The 20,074-nt window shown below is 39.6% G+C and overlaps 1 protein-coding gene across 1 annotated transcript in view; it reads left to right on the top strand.

The window, feature by feature from the left end:
* LOC139474563 (brefeldin A-inhibited guanine nucleotide-exchange protein 3-like) overlaps window positions 1-20,074 on the top strand; it is a 71,836-nt gene continuing 51,762 nt past the window's right edge. The window contains exons 1-4 of the mRNA XM_071257625.1: window positions 1-637; window positions 15,335-15,468; window positions 16,583-16,720; window positions 19,978-20,046. Coding sequence (XP_071113726.1) covers window positions 544-637; window positions 15,335-15,468; window positions 16,583-16,720; window positions 19,978-20,046 — 435 coding nt within the window. The 5' untranslated portion in view covers window positions 1-543. The remainder of the gene's footprint in view (window positions 638-15,334; window positions 15,469-16,582; window positions 16,721-19,977; window positions 20,047-20,074) is intronic.

Here is a 20,074-nt window from a genome sequence, read left to right as displayed (position 1 = left end):
TTTGTAGCAGAAGAAATATGTTTTCGTGGTAATTGTCACCATATTTTTGGCATTTATGGTGACATCCACCGCTCAGAGATTTAGGCAAAGAAAAGGAAATGCTTCTGTGTTAGTGCAAGACCTGGTGGCATTTATTCGTTTGTAATATTTATTAATCGATTTACATTGATTTTCTGTGACATTCTGTGAGAAAAACTGTCAAAACGAGTGGTCAGTGACTGAGTGACCATTGATGAATTTCCGACTATCTGAGTACAGCTGAATATAGTTTATCAATAACTTGTCCTTTGGATAATTCTAGTGGACGTGTTATTGTTGTGCTATCAGGATACTCATATACAGGACACACGTTTAACTTTTAATAAGTCTGCAGTGTGATAAACAACAGCCCACAACCGATAACAATATGGGCGTAATACCAGTCTACTGGTCGGTTTAAATCAAACGATATGGAGACAGCTGTACTCACAAAGCGGTAGAATGCAGACCTCGAGTTTGTTTGGTCTTTGTTTGTAAGTCCGTGGATAAGATTAACAGGACAAGATGAGGACCATGGAAGAGGTGCTGACCCATCTGGCTAGGGATGCATCAGCCCCTAAGATGGGTGCACTACGACAGTCCTGTGAAGCTGCTTTAGGTGGGTGTTATGTAGATGTATGTCCTGTAGCAGTGAAATAATAGCTGTTTACTTCGCTACTTTTACTGTCTGATATCTAATGTAACAAATTCGTAACTATGAATCTGGCATACCATATATCTTAAATTAGAAATTAAGCATAAAAGTAAAGGGATCTTGTCATGACTCTAATGCACCTGTGGTAACCATATCTTAGAGCTGCTTCCTATAAATGCTTTTGATATTGACCTGTTTCTACACCGAGCCATTGGCTATTTCATAGTGTTTTTCTTATATATTACTGCACTGACAACCATGCCATAATCCCATGAAAAATGCACCACACTTCGCTTCCTGAAACACTTCCCTTCAAATATCTGTGTGACCCCCTCAGTGGTCTTGTGGTAGAGCATCCACCCGGAGAGCGGAAGGTCCGGAGTTCGATCCCCTGGCTGCGTCATACCAAAAGACGTTAAAAGATGGTACCTGTTGTTCCCCTGTCTGGCGCTGGGCATAAGGGGCTAAAACAAGGACTGGTCGGCTCGGAGTCGATATACTGTGTCTGAGTGGGGTATTCATATTAAACTACGGCATGGTATCTCAGTGAGCTAGGACTATAAATCGGCATCAGTCCGAACTAGTATAAGCAGCCACACACACGTGCATGCACCTCGCTATATGAGTGCAATAATCTTGGACGCGACGTTAAACCCAATTTCACCTCACCTCAAATATTTGTGAACTTATAATTTTGATCATGCATCTTTCTATATACTTATCAGGTTGGGATCATTGAGAGGGTACAGATTTTTATGGATAAATAGAGGTTATCACGCTTGTGTGTTTGTGAATGGTAAATATCCTGCATTAGGAATAAACATTGTATTTAGCGAGCCTTTAGCGAGCTCGCCAAGGCTCGCTAAATACAATGTTTATTCCTAATGCAGGATATTTACCATCCCCAAACACACAAGCGTGATAACCTCTTTATCATATAATGTCATTCTTTAATTCTGTGCTTGAAAATCGCTTTCCCTCTCTCACAAACATTACCGAAACATTGTGAGTTTTCCTAGAATGTGCGCATTAATATTTATTACGTCTCAGGGTAAGTGATGTGTCAGTCGGACAGTGACAGTAGCCAATATAGTTCCAACTGAAATCTGTTTCTTATATAATGGCGAAGCAACAAATACACAAAACAACAATTGTTTTTAATTGCCTTTCGCGGCAATCCATTGGTCTGTCCGCTAGAGTAACTGTCCTTTGTCAAAGGGAAGGTACTCTAACCCTAGTCTATGAGACGTCGCAGCCACGGTCAGACGTTGTTGACAGTCGGTCTGTCCTGTCATAACGTTAAGAAGTGCAGTCAGATGTACACACAGCGACAAAACAAAACAAGGTAACAATTCAAACATATTTCGGCCAAATCCGACTATTTTAATTTGTGGAGAAGGTTTCAAGCCGCAGAGGTCTACAAGCACAGATATGGCTACTGATCCCGCTTGGCTAGGCCTCGTGCCCTCGCAAAATTGTTTCGAAATTTATATATCCAAAGTTGCCAAAACTTATAAAATGCCTTAGCTACGTCACAGTTAGACACTGATTTTCAGTATATTAGACTGTTCTTTTGATAATGTAGTTTATCCAGATTCCTGATGGTTCATTCTGACTTGATCGCCGAATGACGAGGGCGACGCCATGTTTAATTATAAACAGTGAAAGTAGTCCCTACTTGACCTTTGATATTTGCATTTCTATCCGGATATGACCCCAATGGATATCGTTTTTATCCGTTGGCTTTATCCTGCCGAGAAACCTACCCATTATATGATAATAAATCTTTATTGGTTCAATTTCCAACTTGATTGGTGAACTTTATATATTGTTGCACAACCTAAAATATATGTACTCGCATTTGAAGGCAAGACTCTTATTAAGAAGTAAATCATGTTGCATTTGTCGTTAGATCACAATGCATACACTTTGCTAAAGCATATAAGGTGTGATGCAGATTTGGATTGGGAATCTATTGGGAAAACACTGTAACAGCCTGTCATCTATGTGTAGTCAATATCGAAATCATGTAAGGGTGCAGCACGCAGATGCAGTACAGCAGCTGGACCCTATTGTTAAAATTTAAAATATAGGGGGTCCCAAGATTCAAATATAGGGGAAAATCATGAGGATCCTGGAGAGCCCCATTTTCCCCGAGGCAAGAGAATTAACTGACAATAAAAGTCCAGTTTCCAGTTGCCGAACTAGGCTGGTATTATGGAGTTACATTTTGTCTGGGCTAACGAGCCTATGCATAGTCTAATCAAAATCGCGCAACGAAATCTAAATCCGGTTCGTAAACTGCCATGCTGAGTTCGGTCAATTGCAGGATTTGAAAAGCATTTGCACTGCCAACTCGTCAACAGATATTTTTGAAATCTTTTCATGATTTTAATCAAGGTGCTCGTTTGATGCACTTTGCGATGTAAGACCCATTTTATCACAAACTAGATCTTGATTATCGATCAGATCATCTTGACTGGGTGCCGCCATTTTGTTTGAATCAAATACAAGTGATATGAGAGGTGGAATCTGATTGCTCCATAGGGAAGGTTTAGAAGGGACATAACTCGTAATAACCACTGGTGCCGCTACGATTGAGCCCAGGAATTCCAGCCTAGTTCGGCGAGGGTGGAAACTGGACTTTTACAGTCAGTTAACTCCCTTGCCTCTTGAAGATGGGAGAGTCCATAATGTCAAAGACTACATATCATTCTAATGAGGGGTGCAGTTTAAACTAAAACGTTTACCAGCCGGGGTAAAAAATAGGGCTGCAACGATACAGGAAGGTCACGATACGATACGCATCTCGATATTCTGGTCACGATAAGATTCGTATCTCGATACTCAATGATGAAAAAAAAAGGCTTAAAGCATGTCAAGATTGCACCTTTCATGATTTTGGAATAGTCAAAATTATTTTATAATAACAAGACTACTTGAGTTGTTAAGCTTCAAAGTGGAACTTTCTCTAACTTTCCTTCAAAACAATTCAAAGAATTTTCATGCAATGGTCGAAGAAATTGTATCTGAAATTATTATTTTATCAGGAATAATATATTTCAATATCATGTTACTTTAGTTGCAGCTTTTACTATATACATGATATATATATTTAAAATCATAAGAACCACAAGCGTAGTGTTTTGGTACTGGTGATTGCTGTTGCAGGATATTCTTACGTGTGGAACATTTTGACCAGTCACCGTAGGGACTTCCCGTGCTACATGTATTTCGATTGAGAAAACATTATGTTGACATATATTAGCCAAATTGCCACATATATGACTTTTAAAGAGTCAAAGTATGGCATTTTTAATATATGTATCCATTCTCTAGCAACTAAAGTTTGTTTCAATTTGTCGAAAGCGGTAATCTGACCGTGATTGCTGTATCTCTTCACACATGATTTCACCTAACTTAATGAAAACAATATTAAATGATATTTTGAATAAAATTAATAAAATATGTAACAAACACAAGTCCAGATATACAATGAACATGTTTTAATAACAAGATAGTATAATAATGGTATTAAATTGTATACTTCAGTTCCTATTTTCTGACTGGTATTTCAGGTGTTATGTGCTTGCAGGGATCAGCTGATAATGTTTTTTGAGATGGGGAAAAACATCTGTTTGTGCCAAACCTGAGCTTATTAAAAATGTAGGTACGTTTTTGGGAGCCATGTGTTACCGCCCGCTATAACCAGGTCAGCGGTTTATTGAAGGGCACAATAGCGAGGAAACGCTGTACTTGGGCTTTGCGTTCCGTATCGTGGCGTATCGATAAATGCCCCCACGTTTATCGGATATCGTATCGTGGGTTAAGTATCGCGATGCATCAGAATATCGGTGTATCGTTTCACCCTTAGTAAAAAAGAGGAGACATGTACTGTGCTGGTCTTTTCTTTTGAAAAGTACGCTTGATACAAAATGTTATAATGCGATGGGGGCACAACTCTCCCTCTCAAAAAAACTACTTATTGATCAGTTGCATAACAGGGCCTGAGTTTAGTTCTTTATTAGGACATTAACTGATTGTCATCAAAAATTGCCCTTAAGATACGCCCAAATTTTGTCATTATACAGAAGTTGAACAAGTTATGAAAATGTCCTTATGACAGTGCAAAACATGAAAGAATATATACACTTCCCAACAGCACCTAAATATACAGACCAGCAAAGAACATTCTACCACGGAATATTGATGACATGAAAAAATGAGGTCACCGGTGGCCTGCCTGGTCATCGAATGCACTGGTGGCTGTGCAGCGTTACATCCCTTGTGCATGCCAGAAACTTAGGATTGTGGGTTTGAATCCTGATTCACTCCAGTTTTGTTTCTAGGTTTGTCAACACCAGTACTTGTGGGTTTCAGCAAAGTGGTAATCGTCTGAGACCTGCATCATTTCAAGCTTTCCTTCCACATCAAGCTGACACGCCGTGATATAACTGGAATACTGTTCAAAGCGGCGTAAAACCAACTCACTCACATATAAGACCACACCTTAAACATGTTGAAATGCATGAACTCCTGCTATCCCTTGGGATAACTTTAACATCAGACATATGGATTCAAACTAGTGCCAATTTATATTCCTCCTTGACGAATCTCTCGTCACGATATGGCAGAAATATTGCCGATTTGGAATCCGTTACCTCACCCTTATGGAATCTGGAATGTACTTTGTTGAGAGTTACGTACCAGAAGAATCAACTTAGTCATGCCAGGGCAAGAGTATGCTTTTACTGAAAGTTGTTGATGTTATCTCATTCATAACTGTTAGGTATTATTGTACTTTCAAATCAAACATTTCAGTGTACCTCAGTTCAAGGTACATGGCTTGGACGCTTGGGGTTGTAAAAATATCCATAATATTCAATGTGCACTGATGGAAGCACAGTTTTGAACTCGATTGTTAGAATTTGTTAGAATTAGAGACCAATAAATATTTGATGGTGCATACGTCATTGTACATAGTGACAGTGATTTTACACCTTTATGTTTACCTGGGCATTTGCCGTAAATTAACAAAATCATTTATCTTGCTGCACTCTGGCTGCATATGTTTTTAATTTGCTCATTTATACCATCAAGACATGTTTATAGTAATTTGTTCTGAAATTAGTGAAAACAACTTATGCCATTGAAATTTATTAAATTGAAATTTATTAAATTGGAACCCTCTATGTGATCATGACATTTTTTTGTACCTCCCCAAAAATATTTCACTGATATGATTAGCCAAGCTAAAAGTATACCTTCTTTCTCTCCCTGCTCCCTCAGTTAACAAACCCAGTGAAAATTCTGAAGTAAACAATTATCCAGAACCCTATGTGTGTTATGATGGGCATCAGGTCGTTATGAAGTGGGTGTAGCTGACGTAATGTATATAAAAAAACCAGTCCTTTTTACGTAAGGACTGTGAGTAGGTTAGTTGGTTTGTTGCTTAACGCAGCACTCAGCAATATTCCAGCTATATGACGGCGGTCTGTAAATAATTGAGTCTGGACCAGACAATCCATTGATTAATATCATGAGCATCGATCCACGCAACTGCGATACGATGACATGCATCAACCAAGTCAGCGATCCTGATCACCCCATCTCGTTAGTCGCCTCTTACGACAAGCATAGTCGCCTTTTACCACAAGCATGTGACTGTGAGTAGGGTTAGCCAGGGTTAGGGTTGTGTTAGCGTTTTTTTTTATCCAGATCTTCATGGGTCGGACTGTGAGTACAGTCTTGGAAATTCATGCCAGGTCTCAAGCCCTAGACTACCGCTTGCTACGAACATGTGAAAACACAATGGCTGTCCTCATTGGCTAGTAGTATTTGACATGTTTGAGGGCTGTGATTCTGAACCAAATCTCAATACCTCAATTTTGCTACAAATTGGAACTGAACAAAACTGATAGAAAATGTAAACATGATAAACAGTTTTGTTTGCTACAAAGTCTTTAGCTATTAGTTAAACTCTGGTTTATGGCTTGAAAGGTTAAGTTGCAGTTTGGAGTGATAGTGTTGGTCATGCTATCATGGAACTGTTCTAGGTGAACAATACCTTCCAAATGACGTGCTGGTTTTCTTGGGGAATTAGTCAGCAAAGAGCCAGAGTCACAGGAGACTAATCACAATTTTATTTACAAGAACAATTAACAATTTACAATATACTTAGAAATAACTGAGGGTGCCACAGAGAGTCGGTACACACTCTGGGCTGTGGGAGAGAGGTCTGCTTGGTAAGAGAGTCAAACCCCTTCTCTGCTAGAACTTACTTACTTACTTACTTTGGAGATTTAACGTGCGCTTTCCGACTGATGCGTATTTCGCACACGGGCCCGGCCAGGCCATTTAATGTGTTTCCGAAAGGGGCGAGGGTGGTCTGTGCAACCCAAGAGGGGGCTTTAGGGGTTGCTTATATAGAATTTGGGAATTTTGAGATTTGGAATAGATGCCGATGGGGTTGGGGAGGAGAACTAAGGGAGCTGGGTATGGTGGATGATTGTTTGTTTATGTGATTTTGATTTGGTAGGTTATTATGGTTTTTTATTAGTTCCGTTTTTATTAAGAATAAGCCTAAGGCCTTGAAGTTTTCTAGTTTATTTTGTGGGTTTAGTATTGCTTCTAGAGTGAGAGCCTTGTTTAGATTGAGGGTGGTTTGTAATGCGGTTCGATGTGTTAGGTAGTGTGTGCAGTGGATGAGTGCATGTTCTGGGGTTTCTGGTTGTTTGCAGTGTGGGCAGTTACCTGTAGTGTGTTTTTTAAATTTTTTTAGGTGGTTATTTAGGTTGGTGTGTCCTGTTTGGAGTTTAGTGATTACTCTGTCGATTTTTTTTGATGGATGGAGAATTTTTGGTTTGGTTAGTGGTTTGCTGAGCACTCTTTTGATTTGGCTATTTGAGTTTAGATATAGGTTATACCATTTTTTGGTGATTTTTTGTTTGTTTACACTTTTAATTTCTGATTTTGAGATGGGTAAGTTTAAGCTTATTTCTGGGATTTTGAGGGATAGTTTAGCTGCTTTATCGGCGTTTTCATTACCGTATATTCCTACGTGGGCGGGTATCCACAAGAAGGTTATTTGTTTGCCTGCTTTTGTTAGGTCGTTGGAGCTTTTAAGTATTTGATTTATTAATTTAGGTCGGTTTTTGGTATTTTTGTTTTGGAGGGCTTGTAGTCCACTTAGGGAGTCAGTAAGTATTAGGATTTTTTGGTTGTTTAGGGATTCTTGATTGTGGAGGGCTGAGGCCATGCCCATTAGTTCGGCCGTGAATATTGATTGGTTATTTGGGAGTCGGAAGGATTGTGTGGTTTTAGTTGGTTGTGTGGTATGGACTCCGAAACCCGTGTGTTTGGAGGTCGGATCTGAGGATCCGTCCGTGTAAATGTGACACCAATTTGGCCAATTTTTGTGTATATATGCTAGTGTGGTAGTTTTAGCTATGTTTGGGTCGGTTTGTTTATTTATTTGGCTAGCTAGTGTTGTGTCTATTTTGGGTATTTTAAGTTTAGGGGTGAAGATATTTGATTGTTTGCAGTTTTGTTTAAGATTTTTAATTTGGTGTTCATTTAGGTAGTTTGTTATTCTTTGGGATATTGGGGTAAGTAAGGGGTGTTTACGAGCTAGAGCTTGGTTTTTAGGGCTGATGTTTTGGTTTATTAAGTTTTGGATGAGAGGGTTTGATTGGGACGCGGCCCAGAAATTTAAGCTTAGCTGTTCCCTGCGTAGACTTAGTGGCATTTCTCCTGTTAAGGCCTGAAGTGAGGTGTAGGAGGTGCCATGTTGGGTGCGTGTAATGAGTTTGAGAGCCTGATATTGTATTGAGTCAAGTTTTTTAGATAGAGAGTTGTTTAGGGTGTTGTATATGGCGCAGCCGTTGTCTATTTTTGATCTAATTAGGGATATGTAGAGAGAGAGGAGAGTATCTTTGGAGGCTCCCCAGTTAGAGCCAGTTAGGCATCTTAGGGTGTTTAGGTCTTTACTGCATTTAGTTGTTAGGTTTTGGATGTGAGCATCCCAGGTGAGATGTTCATCGAAAATAAGTCCTAAGAATTTGGTTTGTTTTTGAAATTTGATTGTTTGATTGTTTAGCTGGAGGATTGGGGAGGCGGGTTTCATGTTTTTATGTTTGAATACTATTCCTGTTGTTTTTTCTGAGTTAAGGGAGAAGCCCCATTTGTCAGCCCATTGTTGTATTTTATTAAGAGATTTTTGGAGTAGATTTTTGGCCATTTTCATGCTTTTTGTGCGGATCCAGATGGCTCCATCATCCGCGAATTTTGATGTGTTTACTTTAGGGGATAGACCCTCGAATAGATCGTTTATCATGCTAGAACTTGGCTACAGTATGTATTTAATGAAAGTTTGAACAATAGAAAGGAATGTGATTGGTTGATACACGATTGGTTGTGTCCTAAGCTAAATGGATGGCTAGACAGAGGGGAATACTAAATCCTGTTTATCCTGTTGGACTGGCACTAATCTTGTTGACATATTTACTGGATGCTTTGAAAGAGATTAGGGTGTCACTATAGATGAGCTTGTGTGGGAGCTAATCCTTAATGCCCTATAGACGAGCTTGTATGGGGGCTAATCCTTAATGCACTATAGACGAGCTTGTATGGGGGCTAATCCTTAATGAGTCTTAATTGAAGCAATGTTATTCTAATATACCCCGGTAGGTGATGACGGATATACTTAAATAAATATCCTTTGTCTGGGAGATGGGATCTTGATACCTTAGTCTAGCAACCATCTAAAAAGCTATAACTGAAACTACTGATATTTTATATATGCATTTTACCTGATGATAATTATTACTTGCTAAACTATAATTATATGAAATGGTGTATAAATATTACACCATGATAACTCATAAAAGCACTTGATGTAGATCTAATTATTATAAGATAACTTAGTATAAATGTTGTACCATGATAACTTCCCCTCCGTCTGAAAAAGTTTGGACCCCAAACGTGTAAAAATTAAAATAATTATGGCTTAGATGGACAATGTATTAAGTTAAACTGGTAGTATAGTAAATAACAATTATTATAGCGTCTCTTTGATATAAGGAAACATGATATAAAAATGCTGTCATCAGGGAATCTGGATGTGGAGCTGGCTTGTCTTGGCACTCTGTACTGGTGATGTAGGAGGCCTTGAGTTCCACATCCTGGATTGGGGTTGTAAGATAGTAGGCTGTGTCCATGGAGGTTTTACATGAAAACAAAGAAAAGAGAGTTAGCATGTTCAAATAATATGTCATATATAAATATATTTTATATATGCATTTTACCTGATGATAATTATTACTTGCTAAACTATAATTATATGAAATGGTGTATAAATATTACACCATGATAACTCATAAAAGCACTTGATGTAGATCTAATTATTATAAGATAACTTAGTATAAATGTTGTACCATGATAATGCTATCAACAACCAGTTTGCTTGCTTAATTATTTACAGTCTGAGACAATATTGTTTACGAAAGTTGCAGTGTAAATAACATTTACTTGCTTGCTCCTTTGAACAAATTATTTATTATCGAAGTTAGATGTTATGTGACAGATGTCAGGTGACAGGTCTTATCGTATATCACAGTTTGGATAAATCCTATTTTGTTTGTAGTTTTATGCCACACTCAGCAATATTCCAGCTATGTGACGGTGGTCTGTACATAATCATGATAATCGTGTCTGGACCAGACATTCCAGTTATTGACATCATGAGCATCGATCTACGCAACTGGGATACGATGACATGCATCAAGCCAAGTCAGCATGGTCAGCGAGTCTGACCACCCGATCCCATTAGTTGCCTCTTACGACAAGAATTTGCCTCTTATATCCAAACATGGGTTGCTGAAGACCAATTCTAACCCCCAGATCTTCACAGCTAGGTCGCATAAATCTTAACTGACCTTTGACCTACATCTGTGTATAAATGCTCTTCTCTTGATCCCAGTTGTTCATTTTCATTTGTTCAACATGCCTGGTCATTTGTTCAACATGCCTGGTCATTCATTCAACATGCTTAGTCATTTGTTCAACATGCCTGGTCATTTGTTCAACATGCCTGGTCATTCATTCAACATGCCTGGTCATTCGTTCAACATGCCTGGTCATTCATTCAACATGCCTGGTCATTCATTCAACATGCCTGGTCATTTGTTCAACATGCCTGGTCATTCATTCAACATGCCAGGTCATTCATTTAACATGCCTGGTCATTCATTCAACATGTCTGGTCATTCATTCATCATGCCTGGTCATTCGTATAACATGCCTGGTCATTCGTTTAACATGCCTGGTCATTCATTCAACATGCCTGGTCATTCGTTCAACATGCCTGGTCATTTGTTCAACATGCCTGGTCATTCATTCAACATGCTTAGTCATTTGTTCAACATGCCTGGTCATTTGTTCAACATGCCTGGTCATTCATTCAACATGCCTGGTCATTCGTTCAACATGCCTGGTCATTCATTCAACATGCCTGGTCATTCATTCAACATGCCTGGTCATTTGTTCAACATGCCTGGTCATTCATTCAACATGCCAGGTCATTCATTTAACATGCCTGGTCATTCATTCAACATGTCTGGTCATTCGTTTAACATGCCTGGTCATTCATTCATCATGCCTGGTCATTCGTATAACATGCCTGGTCATTCGTTTAACATGCCAGGTCATTCATTTAACATGCCTGGTCATTCATTCAACATGCCTGGTCATTCATTCATCATGCCTGGTCATTCGTATAACATGCCTGGTCATTCGTTTAACATGCCTGGTCATTCATTCAACATGCCTGGTCATTCGTTCAACATGCCTGGTCATTTGTTCAACATGCCTGGTCATTTGTTCAACATGCCTGGTCATTCATTCAACATGCCTGGCCATTCGTTCAACATGCCTGGTCATTCGTTTAACATGCCTGGTCATTCATTCATCATGCCTGGTCATTCGTTTAACATGCCTTGTCATTCGTTCAACATGCCTGGTCATTCATTCAACATGCTTAGTCATTTGTTCAACATACCTGGTCATTCATTCAACATGCCTGGTCATTCATTCAACATGCCTGGTCATTCATTCAACATACCTGGTCATTCATTCAACATGCCTGGTCATTCATTCAACATGCCTGGTCATTCGTTCAACATGCCTTGTCATTCATTCATCATGCCTGGTCATTCATTGAACATGCCTGGTCATTTGTTCAACATGCCTGGTCAGGCAGTTGTATAATGTATTGATTAATTCATTCATTTAGTAATAGAGAAATCATGAGAATATTTTGATGTCTAAGTTATGTAGAATTTTGTATGATGATTTGTTGTGTCAGTTTTACTTGTTAAAATCATGTTCAGTATGACCAGTGAATTCTCAGCTTAGAATCAACTGAAACAACGATAGTGTAACGTCATCATGATGGTTTACGACCTATGAATTACACCTAGGTGATCTGTTTGGGGATCCCACCTTCATCAACGGCTGTGCAAGGGTGGATTTAACAACAAGTTTGTATGTAGCCAACAGCGCTTGCTCATTTCAACATGTTTTAAAGTTAATGGCCCTTCTCCAAGCTAACTGGGGGCGCAGGTGGCCCAGTCGTCTAAAGCGCTGCGATTCGCTGTGCAGAGTTGTGTCCCTTGAGCACGCCATAAACCTATGATTGTGGGTTCAAATCCCGGTTCGCCCGTGGGTTTCACCGATGTGGTAAACGTCTGAGACCTGCATCACTTTCGGGCTTTCCTCCCACATTAAGCTGACACGCCGTGATATAACTGGAATACTGTTAAAAGCGGCATTAAACTCACCTCACTCACTCCAAGCTAACTTGCCTACAACTACATGGTTGAGGTTGTGAAGCGGCCACCTAGGTGGGCTCTTACAATTTTAGAACTCTTCATCCCTGAAGCATCTTTTCCTGCACTCTTGAGATTAAATATTGTCTTCCATTTGTCTCATTTCGTGGTGACTTATGAGCAAATAAAGATGTTGTTGGACCCAACATTACAAAATGGCCGGTTATCATTCTTTACAGAGATGATTGACATATATCTTTCTTTGAGTTAACCTTTCACAAGACTTCATCCCAACTAAATATTTTCTCATAAAAATTACACGATTCATGGGTATTGTCCAATTCAAAAAATTAAACATACATGGAGAAGGGGTGAAATTGTGACTAGGGAGACAGGCCATCTACTTTACATTTCAGCAAGCCCTTTGTTATTTTTACTGGGCACGGGCCAACAGGCCAGCAGTTAAATCGACCCCTGTATGCTGAGACGAGACAAAACAAATGCCAGCAAACATATATCAGGATGGTCTTACAGACCAACAGTTATTAAAAATGCCGGTTCTGGCAACTTTTCGACAGACAGGATGTCAAAACACTCACTGCTGAATAATAAAACATTAAACACAATAAACCAATAGTCTTTACTCTTACTACAAACAACTTTCTAGCAGGCACAGGTGGTAATACTATGCAGTCATAACGAACATATCAATCTGTATGTCCGTACTGAGGAGGCCAGAGGCTTATGCTATAGTACATACCGGTAATATAATTCAGGGGGCATAGGTGGCCAAATTGTCTAAGGCGCCGCGATTCGCCGTGTAGAGTTGCGTCCCTTGGGCATGCCAGAAACCTATGACTGTGGGTAAACATAACTCACTACATAATACAATTCATTCTGATGAGTGGTAGGGTTTTGTTATGTCTCAATGCAAATCGTAGTCACACCCAAAATTTTAGGGCATGTTGCTCAGTGTCCAGGTATGGGTTTTGTAAATGAATTTGTTATGATGTAACATTGATCAGATGAAGGACCAAATATTACCTTGTTATTTTCATCACTTTATATGAAGCACAGTTACTTTTTTCCCCGCTAGTATATATACATTGATATACAATAATTATTAATTTCCAAGTTTTATCAACAATGATAAAAGCATCAGACAGCTTGGTAATGAACCCGGTGAGATGATGTCTTCGTGTCCCTTTCATATAACAAAATGGCTGAAGCTGTATGAATTATTAATATTTTATAAAAATAATTACCATAATTATATTTAGTCCCCAAGGTTGATGATAAACTTGGACCTGAAGAGATTATTTATATGTACATGATGTATATTATCCCAGGGATTGACAGCATCTGAAATTACCTGTCATGGAAATATTTTACAGGTAAAAAAACAGTAAGTACTGGTTAATGAAAAAACTTTCAGACTTCCCACATAACCCAGATTCATCTGATCAGAAAGCTTCTAATGCAACAGTGGAATAACTTGATTGTACAACACCTGCAAAGCAAAAAGCGTTCACCGGAAACAATAGGGAACATTCCATGTTGAGGAACAGTTCTCTAGAAGACCTAATATTCTCAATGCCCATACTGCTATAAGACTTGAACAATAATATTTGTAATTGGATGAATATACTGTAAATCATGAAATAAATGCGTATCCATAAGAATGCGAATGCTGGCCCCTGGCCAAAAATGCAACTCAATATGAATGCGACACCCCCTCCTTTCAACTTACTTACTTTGGAGATTTAACGTGCGCTTTCCGACTGATGTGTATTTCGCACACGGGCCCGGCCAGGCCATTTAATGTGTTTCCGAAAGGGGCGAAAGTGGTCTGTGCAACCCAAGAGGGGGGTTTAGGGGTTGCTTATATAGAATTTGGGAATTTTGAGATTTGGAATAGATGCCGATGGGGTTGGGGAGGAGAGCTAAGGGAGCTGGGTATGGTGGATGTTTGTTTGTTTATGTGATTTTGATTTGGTAGGTTATTGTGTTTTTAGATGCGTTTTATTAGTTCCGTTTTGATTAAGAATACGCCTAAGGCTTTGAAGTTTTCTAGTTTATTTTGTGGGTTTAGTATTGCTTCGCCTCTCAAGCATCAGTGGATTTATATCTAAATAAAATGTCCTCTGTCAGGACATGCATGCGCGCTGGCTCGTGTCGGCCTTTGACTCAATCGCAAAGAACAAAGACACCGTGTCTCTGGACTTCCAGGTTTGATCAGTGATGACCCCAGTAGTGACAATTCACAGGATGTAATTAGTGTTTGAATGACATTGTTTATATACTTGTTACAAGTGCTGCTCAATAAACATTGATGTGGAATACATAGTTGTTTGTTTTCAGCGTATGTCTAAGTTGGTATTTCTGCTATCCAAAATGTCTTATTGTTGATATAAATGAGATGTTTAATAATGCGAACAAAGACCACTCGCATTTATCGCATTTAATTCCCGCTCACGTTAATTTCAAGATTTACAGTACTCAATCGTGGACAGGGCTAAACAGTGGCCACACTCTCTGTAGCATCATTGTTCCTAGTTGTTCATGAAGTCTGTGTTATGATACAAGATGAATGTAGACATGGGGAATCTTTGGACCTCTTTTTTTAATTTGTTGGCAGTCAGATTGTTTTTCTGATAGTGTAGGGCAGCTCTTCCCAGCACGTGACACCTTTGTGACAATTCCCGTAAAACATCGTTGCTGTCAGTGGTGTCAGCGACAAAAAAACCTTTACAGATGAAACCACAAACAAATAAATCCGAGATGAGGATCAGGGACTGATGCAAGTGAAGCCTGACAGTTTCCTGTTGTGTTTCAGCCCTGCTGGAGGATGGAGGGATCACAGCATGTACCCCTGCCTCCGACCTGCGGGAGAAGTGTCTCGAGCCGCTGCAGACCGCCCTGGAATCCCGGGCCAAGAGGCTGGCCGGTCATGCAGTGGCAGGGCTACAGGTGGGAACATTTGAACTTTAAAAAAACATTTTACCTAGTTTATGGACTGAAATACAATGTATGAACAGGTAACATTTAAATCCTTTTCTTAAAAAGTAATTTCTCGTAAGTATTGTTGGTTGGGTTCAATGAAGAAAAAATACTACTCTTACAAGTCACTATTTTCCCATATTGACCCATGTTCAAGTTTTTTTTCAGTGCTGAAATTTGTTAACAGACTAATCAGAAAAGTCTACTCTCAAAATTTAGCTTTTTTGTTGAGATTTTTGCGATTTCAGTAAGAAAATTACAAAACTAAAATTAACCTTCAAATTTGTTGTTAGGCATGTCACATCATGGCGTGTCAGCTTTAAAGAAAGCCGAAATGACACTGGTGGTGTATCACTTTGTGAAACCAGCAAAGGGTGCTGACCGATCATAATCAGGGTGTAGCTGGGATTCTAACTCAGGATCAGCTTGCTGAACACTGCCTTGGCAACTCGGCCACCTGTGCCACCTTTATTATGTGAAAGATGATGATGTCAGGGTTTTGAAACACTGAAATTGTCATACTGGGCCATCCCAGTTGTTGAATGTGACTCGATCGTAGTGCCACCAGTGGCTATTACGAGTTATGTCCCTTCTATGCCTCTTCTATTGACCAATCAGATTCCACCTCTCATATCACTTGCATTTGCTTCAAAGAAAATGGCGGTGCTGAGTCAAGACGATCTGATCATTAATCAAGATCCATATTGTGATTACAAAGTGCATCAAATCACATGAGCACCTTGATTAAAAACATGAAAAGTTTTGGAAAATATCTGTTGACGCCGTGTTTGCAAATCCTGTAATGGACAGAAATCTGCACGACAGTTTAAGAACCGGATGTCGATTTTGTATGCGATTTTGATTGGACTATGCATAGACTCGTTAGTCCAGCCAAAATCTAACAGTATAATACCAGCCTAGTTCGGCAAGGGTGGAAACTGGACTTTTAAAGTCAGTTAACTCCCTTGCCTCAGGAAGATGGTTATTATTTCAGTAAGCTGGATTTACATGTGAGACTCAATGTCAGATTTGTATAACAAGAATCTGTTTGGGGGTAGTATTCATCATCTCTATATTTCCACAGCAAATTTTGGTTGACGAGCGCTTCCAGTCGAGCTTTGAGTCTGAAAACAATGAGGAGAAGTTGCTGCCTGTTCAGATCCTCAATGCAGTGTACAGCACACCCAACCTCCCCGAAGACATCCAGGTGGAGATCATCAAGGTATGCTGTGGATGCTTTTTTGCATTTATTTAAATATAAAGATGCGTCACTCGGCAATATTCCAGCTTTTTGACGTTGATCTGTAAATAATCAAGTCAGGACCAGACAATCCAGTAATTGATGCATGTGCATCGATCTACACAATTGGGACACGATGACATGCATCAACAAAGTCGGCAAATCTGACCACCCTATCCCGTTAGTCATCTCTTACGACAAGCATAGTTGCCTTTTATGGCAAGCATGGGTTGCTGAAGACCTATTCTAACCCGGACCTTCCTGGGTATTTTAAAAGATATTGGATGTTCATTGGACTGAAAGCTAACCTTGTACTGCTTATAAGGTTTGGACTTTCTTTAGTCATAACATACAGGTGAGGGTACAGGTAAGTTTACCTGTCATTTACTGTGTAAAACAGCCAATCAGCAGTCCCAACAAATGTCCTGGGGGGGGTTCTGGATCAGAACTGGAGCCCAGCAACTTATGCTGACGTAGAGGCGACGATATGGATCGGCTGGTCAGGCTCGGTGCTTATAGTCTGGAAGGTAATTTAAGGTACCAATGTTTACTACAATATCTGAAACATGCACGTTGAGACGCCCAACGCTAACACCGCATTCGTGCGTGCATCCCCGTGCACCCTTTTGAGTTGAGTTGATTGGTTCAACTGTGTCATATGGCCCTGTGACGCAGAGGTAGCATTATGCAAATGGCTGTTTCAATGAATGCTCGTTCCACCCGTGACGAACAGGTCTGGTTGTTGATGAAATATAGTGATAGCTAAATAGACAGATTTTTTATTCATGCACCGATTGTCTTTAAATGTAATACCCAGTTATGTATGACTGTTTAATAATCTCATACCAACTTTGACTGGAGTAGGTCCGATAGTTTTTCAGATATTGTAGTAAACGTCGGTACCTTAAATTACCTTCCAGACAATAGTTGATGCTGTGGATCTTTGTTCACAGGATTGTCTGGTCCAAATTATTTACAGACCGTGGTAATGGTATATAGATGGAATATTGCTGAGTGCAGCGTTATAACAATAAAATACTTAAATAGTAGGTGACATGTTTGTTTTGATGGTTGCAGTTCTCACTCTCCGTCACTAATGGAATGACGTATTCATATTGTGACGCTCCATGTATTCAGTATGTTCAAGGCTCCAGTGTAGTATTTTGAGTTGAGAGTATTTACTCCCATGTTACAGTTCATACTGGGTGTTGATAGATTTCTTTGAGAATTCAATATATTTCACTTCCTTGGGTCCAGTCTATTGTGACGCATCAGAATTAAATAAACTCAATACAGCGACACCTGTCAGGGTTGCAATAAGCTGACAACAGCGACATGTCTGAGTTGCGATAAGCTGACAACAGAAACACATGTCTGAGTTGCAATAAGCTGACGACAGCAACATGTCTGAATTGCAATAAGCTGACAACAGAAACATGTCTGAGTTGCAATAAGCTGACAGCAGCAACATGTCTGAGTTGCAATAAGCTGACAACAGAAACATGTCTGAGTTGCAATAAGCTGACAACAGCAACATGTCTGAGTTGCAATAAGCTGACAACAGTGACATGTCTGAGTTGGAATAAGCTGACAACAGAAACATGTCTGAGTTGGAATAAGCTGACAACAGCAACGTGTCTGAGTTGGAATAAGCTGACAACAGCAACATGTCTGAGTTGCAATAAGCTGACAACAGTGACATGTATGAGTTGGAATAAGCTGACAACAGCGACATGTCTTGAGTTGCAATAAGCTGACAACAGTAACATGTCTGAGTTGCAATAAGCTGACAACAGAAACATGTCTGAGTTGCAATAAGCTGACAACAGAAACATGTCTGAGTTGCAATAAGCTGACAGCAGCAACATGTCTGAGTTGCAATAAGCTGACAACAGTAACATGTCTGAGTTGCAATAAGCTGACAACAGAAACATGTCTGAGTTGCAATAAGCTGACGACAGCAACATGTCTGAGCTGCAATAATTTGACAACAGCGACATGTCTGAGTTGCTATAAGCTGACAACAGCAACACCTGTCTCAGTTACAATAAGTGAGATGCAGCTGTGTGTTTGCATTATTCACTGCAGTAGAGTACATATATATATATATATATCAGATGCCTGCCTTTGATCAGTAAATAATGATCTGTACAGGCATACAGGTACACAATCTGACAAGCCTGAATTGCTTATGTGTCGTATTGATTATTTGTATCATGCATATTTGTTCTCAAGCAACTCAAAATTAATAGGGTTATTGTCATTTGTTGTGCTTAATTTAAAGAATTACATGACCCCACAGCGATTTGTCTAGTATTTCAAATTATGCCTTTGTAACAAATGTTATATTTGGGATAACACTTTCTCAGTATAGTACAGATTTTAGTACTTTTTGGGGTCGAGTCCCGTCCGGGATTTGAACCCACACTGCCAGAGTAAGACACCTAATCGCCAGCACACAAAGTCAGCGATCTAACCCACTCAGCCACTGAGGCTTCCACATAATGAAAGTCTGACAACTGGTGGTCTAGATCACGTACTTTGCATACCCCTCTGACATGTGTATATTGAAATGGATCCCATGGCTGATAGCTATGAACACACAATGCTATTGAGAAAGTGGTCAAATGTAACAAATGTTGTATTTGGGATAAGTACAGATACTAGTAATTTAGGGGGTTGAGTCCCATCCGGGGCATTGTGTGTTCATTAGTGCAAATTGGGAAGTTTTCATGTCACTTGCTGCAGATTTGGGGCTGAATATCGTCCTCTGAGCAGGTCTAGATAAATTGCTGATGCAGCGTATCTGGAGCTCATACCGTAGATCCACATGTGGTACAAAATTCTGTAAATGCTGCCCACTAAATTAGGGTAAATTTTAACTGGCATTCATCATACTACCCGTGAAGGTCCGGGGTAGAATAGGTCTTCAGCAACCCATGCTTGTCGTAAGAGACAACTATGCTTGTCATAATAGGCGACTAACAGGATTGGGTGGTCAGGCTCGCTGACTTGGTCGATACATGTCATTGTATCCCAATTGCGTAGATTGATGCTCATGATAGCAATCACTGGAAGGTCTGGTCCAGACTTGATTATTTCCAGACGGCCGTCATATAGCTGGAATATTGCTGACTGCGACGTTAAACAATAAACAAACAAATAAACATAAGGCATACACCATAAAATAGAGATACACTCTATTATTATAATACTCTGTATTGTTTGTGTACTTTCAGCTGCTGTTGAATATGACCTTCTCCGCCACCTGGTGTATGAATGCCAAAATAATCACCAAAGTCTGCCAGGTGAGCTATCATCCCTTATCCCAGACCC

Source organism: Haliotis cracherodii, unplaced genomic scaffold (assembly GCF_022045235.1).
Source record: "Haliotis cracherodii isolate W230 unplaced genomic scaffold, xgHalCrac1.p SCAF_3, whole genome shotgun sequence".
Taxonomy (NCBI): domain Eukaryota; kingdom Metazoa; phylum Mollusca; class Gastropoda; order Lepetellida; family Haliotidae; genus Haliotis; species Haliotis cracherodii.
Note: the sequence above shows the minus strand (reverse complement) of the source record. Positions and strands in the feature narration are given on the sequence as shown.